Raw genomic sequence first — 7,163 nt, forward strand, 5'->3', positions numbered from 1 at the left:
GGCAGGGGAGGAGAACTCCAGCTGAAATGGCTCACATTCTTCTTTTGAGTTCTCACTCTGCTCTCTTGCCTCACTAAGTAAGGGTAATTATGAAAAAGGCAAAACAAAACTCAGAATTTTATTGTAGGGTAAGATGCAAACACATTTAAGAAATTGCCTGGAGATCCCTAAGGAGCCTTCAGTCTAGAAGGGAAACAAAAAAACACAATTAAATAAGGTCTGAAGAATGTTGTAACTGATATATGCCCACAAGATGGTGGGAGCCCAGAGGAGGGAGAATACACCTGGGCAGGGTGGCTGGGGGTTGGGGGGACACCTTCGCAGAGCAGGTATCACTTGCTGTCGTAATCAGATAATACAGCATCCTCAGGTAAGAAACATTTGCCTGTTTCAGGGGCACCCCTACTTCAGGAGGTGGTTTTATTTCCCATTATATAAACTGCAAATGTCAGTATTCTTGGCATGTGGCATTACTTTACTAGAAAATCAGTGATTTTCCACGTAATTCAAAAGGTAAAATATAATTGAGAAAAGGCAAAGTTTTTGTTTTTGTTGTTTTGGTCCAAATTATGCTTTCTATGCTTTTCCAGCCTGTTGAATTTTACCCTGATTTGTGATAAAGATCTAACACTACCTACAGCCACAACTGCCTCCATGCCATCGTGTTTCTTCCTCTACAACAATCATGAACAAGTTACTTTATTTCACACCAGCTGTGGCAAAATAGGACGATTACCTAATGCACCCTAACAAATAACAGAACAATTATTTGGGGACCTGCCTGGATGTTATCACTGCTGTAGGCATCTCATTTTATTACTTTCTCTGGCTAAACTGCCTTAACCTAGTTATCCACTCCCTGCCCTTTCTCTTTAAACTCCCACAGTGATCTGACCACACTCAGTTCAAATTTTTTGCTTTGTTTTGTTTTCACAGGACATTTATGTGTTACAAACAACTTTTTCCTTTTTAACTAAATCAAGCAGCAATGCTCCTGACAGTGCATTGGTTTGGGATATTCTCCATCCACAGACTCAGGGCATAATCATCTAAGATCATGGGGGTTATGATCAATGATGTATTGTCCTGTTTTAAATTAGAAGTGGAACCAGACAGACTAACTCTAGATAGAGCCTGCCCCCTCTAGCACGTCACACTAAGCTCTCCTGGGGTGGCTGTGACCACCATTATACAAAGCAAACTCTCTGGAAGTGCAGGAAGTGCAGGAGAGGCAGAGATTACTATAATCTAAGGAAATACCAGAAAACTGGAAAGATAAGAGACCTTTAAGCCTTCAAAAAGTATAGAACAGGGGAGAGGCCATTAAAGGAAATGGAACCACCTCTAGCAATACACCATGGTAGAGAAGGACCTATTTAAAAAAAGAGTCAGTCGGTGTTGCTGGAGATCAAGACCCTGGGGAAAGGCAGAGAAGGAGGTAAGGCTACGTATTGGGTAATTGGGTGGTTGGGTCAGAGTCAGATCAAATAGGACTTTTTTTTTTTTTTTTTGAAGTTTGAAATGTTTATTGGAATAAGTACACAACATTGACTATTTTAAAACATTATGAATAATTACAAATATAAACATCTCAACTGCACAATGTTTTATATGTATGTATGTAAATATATATATATACACGTATTTAAACTTTTCTTCAACTTTCAACTTTTTATCTGAGTAAAAAGAAGAACACTTTCCTCATTCAGGAGATTTTTGATGTTGTAATAATTACCTGAAGGAACACAGAATGAATCCCCAGTTGTTATTATATAAGGTGTTTCATGCAAGGTACATAAAAGGTCACCAAAGTTAACATAAAAAATCAGTGCATCTAGGCCTCCATGCTGCTTTCCCTTTTCTTGATGTGGTCCTAATGTCAATTTTCCAGTAGAAAAAAATGGTGTATCCAATGTTTTATATACTTTCAACTCACCATGTTCAACACAAAATTGATATGTACCTCGTGGCCTTATGAGATCCATTAGAATAATCTCTCGTGTTTCTGGGTCCTTTACCCTCATTGGCTGCAAAGGATCTCCCAGAGGTATATTCAGATTTACCACGAATTTATTCTTTCTTTCATCATCATCAAGACAGATTCTTTTCCCATTAACTATTGTATTGACTCTTCCCAAGTTGCCTTTTGCTTTCCTTTTAGATGATACTGTGCTTGGGGACAGTATTCCACCAATCACAAATCCTCCTGATGGCCTTCCTTGATAATCAATTCGCTCCCCTCGCCCGTATTCCAAAGGTTTTGATCGTGTTCTCATGGTCCTGCGAACATCTGGTGTGTTGGAGGGTAAAATTAATTTGTGATGCATCTTATTCTCTGGTGTTGAGTTCAATCTTTTTACTCTTGAATCATTCGAACTTTCCTGAATTTCATTATCATCCACATCTGAATTATTCATTCCAGACGTTAAATAATTCTTGAGCATGGAAGGTCCACTTCCTTCCAAAACTGAAGTTCCAGGCTCTCCAGCATCCAAGTTAGACTCTGCTGGAGTCTTGCATGTGTATCCACTGATCTGAGACTTCTGACCAACGTTTTGTGTAGCCATACTATCTTGATTCTTTGAGCTTCCTGTATCTCCAGAAGGATTAAGGTTTGTCTTCTTAGCCAGATCTGCCTCATTGCTTTCCAATGACTCATTCTGGGAACAACCAGAATCTTTAGCATTTAAAACCTTCTGTGTTCTTGAGCTGCCTTCGTTAGCGCTCTTCTGCCTTTTAAATGGAATGGTTTTTTCCCCAATATTCTTAGATGATTGGTCTTTTTTTTTCAGGTTTTTGTCTGCTGTTACGATGCAATGACAATTCATTTCTTATTGCAGAATTGCTAGAAAAAGGACTCTGCTCTGATTTTACCACCCACCAATTAGATGGACGTCTGGAAATTCTTCGACTTCTTGTGATAGTTGAAGTCAATTCTTCAGGTACAATTTTGTTCTTCTTGGACCCCTCTGAATAATGCTTCTTTTTGCATTCCTTATCTTTTTTCTGACTCTCTGTATGAGGAACATTGGTGCTACCCTTCTTGCTTCCCACAGGTAGCAACTGTTTTGGGGAAATGTGAATACTTATCTCTTCACCCTCTTCCATATTTCGGTCTGAATTTCTTTGTAACCTGCCTTGGGCAATATGCGATATATTTATATTTTTATCTTTAGATTGTTCCATGTCAACTTGTTCTTCAACTACACTGGCCTTAAATTTTGTTCCCCATTTTTGTTTTATAGTCTTTTTGTTTACAGATGATTTTTTTGCATTTTCAGAATACATTTCATGTTTTGTAGATTTACAAGTTATTTTCCATTTCATTTGTCAAACCACAACTTCCACCCAGTATTTTTTGTTCAGAGGGCTGTGATTTCTCTACTGGGTGAGCTTTGCCAGGATGTCTGTCACTTGTCAAAGTTGTAGATGATACACTGTCATGTTTTTCTCTTGACTTCCTCCTTTGAAGTTGTACAGTGCTTTCAGCAGGGGATACTGTGTGTTGTTTCAGAGGCCCAGTCTTTCTTGGTATAGTAATCCAAGGTTGACTGGCAAACCTTTTATCTGATTCATCAATTATAAATTCATCTTCTAATAACTTCATATTATTTGCAGGCGATGAATGAGATGGAGCAGGTGTTATATGCCTAACAACAGAACTGGATTCACTTTTTCTTTTTACAGTTTCTAAAGATAATGTTGAAAAACTCTTTCTAGCTTATGGTTGATTTTCACATTCTGAATCTTGTGCTCTTTTTTGAGAGGTTCCTAACTGTTTCCTCTCTTGTGGTCCTTCTGATACTTTATCCTCTGTTTCTGATACTTTATTTGTTATTTCTACTTTCTTCAAAACATCTTTATCTTCAAAGTTTAACCTTTTTTTGGTTTTATGAGAAATCTCTGTACTTGAAGACAGCATACTTACTGAATTTTCAGAAGTATAGATCTCTCCCTTTTGGGCAACAGATGGAATAGCCTTTTGCAGTAAAGGTGCTTTTGCATCCAGAAGATCAGAAGGTGAGCCAACAGATAAGTAAAATTCCTCATCAGCTTCACTATGATGATCTTTTTGATTTTTACTTGACATTTCTCTCGAGTCAGATGTATTTTTAGAACGAACATCAGTTGCCAAACTTTTCTGATGAACCTCATGGGCCTGAACTGATTTGTTGACAGCTTCACTTGGTTCTACAATTAACTGCAGAGGGGCTTCTTTCTTCCTTGAAGAAACTGGACCTGATTTTGGACGTGATTTCTGGCACTGAGTCTCTCTGCTTGGTGACTGAATACAAACGGTTTTTGTTTTAGGTGTTGAATAAAGCACTGATTTGGTGGAATTTGTGCTAAAATCATTGGCAATACTTTTTTCTTCAAAACAGTCTAGTAAGATTTCCAGTATGTTCTGGCCTTGCTCTGTATGAATGTCAGGTACTCTTGGAGGTTGGCAAAATCTTCTTCTATAGTCATTTTTGAGATGATCCAGCCCCCACGCAGCCATGTTCCTGCTCAGCTCCGCCCGCGCAGGGGTTTGGGGAGGGAGTCCACACGGGCCTCAGCTCTGCACAGCCCAGCGAGGACGCAGTCACCTGCAGGGCCCCAAATAGGACTTTAAATGACAAGTTGGGCATGGACTTTATTCTGGATGGATTCCAATGATAAAAGTGCAAGGTTTTGAAACTTTAATTAGGACACCAGCTTCAGAGAGGAAGAGGGGAAAAGAAACTTTGTAGCCATCAAACTGATCAGATTGAAGTCAGGCTGGATATGGTGGAGTAGGGGTGAAAGGCAGGTATGAAGAAGAAAGCCAAAGATTAGACAATGTATATCAAAATATTTTCCTAGTGCATGGTTCAAAGGAGGCACCCAACAAATACTCACTGAAGTTGATGGTTCCAGGATCTGGAGTATGAGGTTGGTGATAACATTCACTGGGATCAGGAAAAGAAAACCAGGCATTAGGAAGGAGATGACGGGCTAAGCCTTGGGCATGTTGCACTTGAGGTGCTTAAGAGACATCCATGTGGGGATGGCTAATTGGCATTGGATATGCAAATCTAGAACTTAGCAGGGAGATCTGAGATAGAGAAGGAATCATCAGTGTTTAGGGCACAGGTGAAACTATCAAAATAAACTATATCTTCCAAGAAGAATGCATAGAAGGGAACAGAGGGCAGGAGGGATCTTTGGGGAACGTCAATGTTTGCTGGACAGCATGCTTTGTGAAGGCATCATTGCACCCACCATCATCCCTGTTGTATCTCCAGAGCCTGGCACAGTCCTGGAAAAAGGGCAGATACTCAATAAACATTTGTTGAGCAATGAGATGACTGAATTTAAGGAGTGGGTAGACTGCACTTCATCAAAGGAACGGACAGGTCCCATCAAAGAAACGGGACCTTACCTTTGTTGAGCCTCAGCTATCTACTGAGATACTGGCTTTACTTGTGGTTTCTCCTTTAAGAGAATGAAATGATGTCATGTAAAGCTTTACAAAGCTTTGGAGTCCAGCTTTACACTGACCTCAGCTTTTGCAGTGTCTGCCACTCCCGGGCCTTCCCATTGACTTTCCCCTACCCTCAACATTTTTGTGTTTAATATTCACTTGAGTCAGGGCAAAACGAAACTCCTTTGAACTTGGGACATTTATCTTTTTAGGAGTAATTTTTTTATTGAAGTATAATCAACATAACATTATATTAGTTTCAGGTGCACAACACAATGATTGATATTTGTATATATTGGAAAATAATCACCACAGTCAGTCCAGTTAACATCCAGGTGAACTTGGGACACTCTTAACATTCTCTTCTGTAAAGACAACTCTCAGATAACCAGAGACCTTGTGGTTCTCCTGGGACTGTTGCGTGTGATCATTTTATTGATTAACTCATCATTTTCTAAGAGCTGGCGCTGTACAACATATAGGAAGAAGATATGGGCTCAGCCCACAAGAAGCTCAGCATTCTTACAGTTTAAATGTGTGTGTGCTCATTCACATGCACACGTGCGTGAATATTCAATGATACTATAGTCTGTAAGTAAGCACAGAATCTGTATTCTGTGGGCACATACAGAAGAGCGAGCCTAACTCTGTCTTAAAAGCAGAGATAAAGGTGAAAGATCATGGAAGTCTCCACAAAAGAAAAGATAACAAAAATAGAGCCTTGAAACCTAAATAAGTTTGGGAGGGTTTTTAGTTATTGTTTTTTCCAGGCAGAAAGGGGCCACATAAGCAAAGATGATGAGACATGAGAGGACATGAGTGTGAACTGCTTGAGAAGGTGGGGGATGAGCCTCGTGTAGTACCCCAGAAGGGATCTCACTGAGTGTGACATGACTGGATTTGTGCTTTGGGAAGACCCTTCTGGCAGCTAGTGTGGACACTGGATTAGAGTCTGGAAAGATGACTGAACAGAGAGCTTTATGCCAAGGTGCCCTCCGTTCCATCCTCTTGTCTGCCACATAAGGGTCTCAGGAGGGCTGGATTTTGAAGACTGACATTTGCATGTGGGTTGAACCATTAGAATAGGTTCTAGACCTACATGTATATGTGACATCAGCAGAAGGCACAGAGGGTGCAGACTTGTTATTGGGAGATATAAAAATGAGGCTGCTCAAGAAAGTAGCTCAATGGTTTGATCTAATTTGTACTTACAAGTCAATTTATCATGAATAAGATTTCTTCTAATTGTTATTAGGTTTACACTTAACTTCCTGAAGCCCCTTCTGTACCCTAAGAGGAGTTTACTTCATGTGTTAGTACTGGCCTCAGCTCAGCCTGAGCCCCAGCCTCAGCTACAAGGAAATTTCAAAGCTCTCTTAACCTCAACTTGACATAGCTCCTTTCATCAGGATTTACTCTTAGTAATTTACATTTTAACAATCCTGTTAACACAGATAGACCATCATGCTATGAAATTCAAGTGGGATTTGCAAAGAGCTCTTACAGCCTCATACAGTCCCTTAGATTGTATCTTGGAATATGGCTTAATCACCTCATCAGATTCAAGAGTTTTAACTATCCAAAACCATTTTTTAAGTGCTGACTTAATTGCTGTTGTATTCAACTGACTTTTCACACATGTGTTAGGCATTTTGCACGCATGTAACCAAATGAACTAGGGACTGAATTTCTATAGCAATTTCTTAAGAGCCAAGAA

General features: G+C 39.7%; 1 protein-coding gene across 1 annotated transcript; it reads right to left on the minus strand.

The window, feature by feature from the left end:
• Positions 1–1,664: 1,664 nt before the first annotated feature.
• LOC130857828 (centromere protein C-like) lies at positions 1,665–4,501 on the minus strand. Its single transcript, XM_057743652.1, is given in 3 exon segments — positions 1,665–2,799; positions 2,801–3,306; positions 3,308–4,501. Coding segments are annotated over 3 exon segments (2,835 nt in total).
• Positions 4,502–7,163: the final 2,662 nt, after the last annotated feature.

Source organism: Hippopotamus amphibius, chromosome 7 (genome assembly GCF_030028045.1).
Source record: "Hippopotamus amphibius kiboko isolate mHipAmp2 chromosome 7, mHipAmp2.hap2, whole genome shotgun sequence".
NCBI classification, from domain to species: domain Eukaryota; kingdom Metazoa; phylum Chordata; class Mammalia; order Artiodactyla; family Hippopotamidae; genus Hippopotamus; species Hippopotamus amphibius.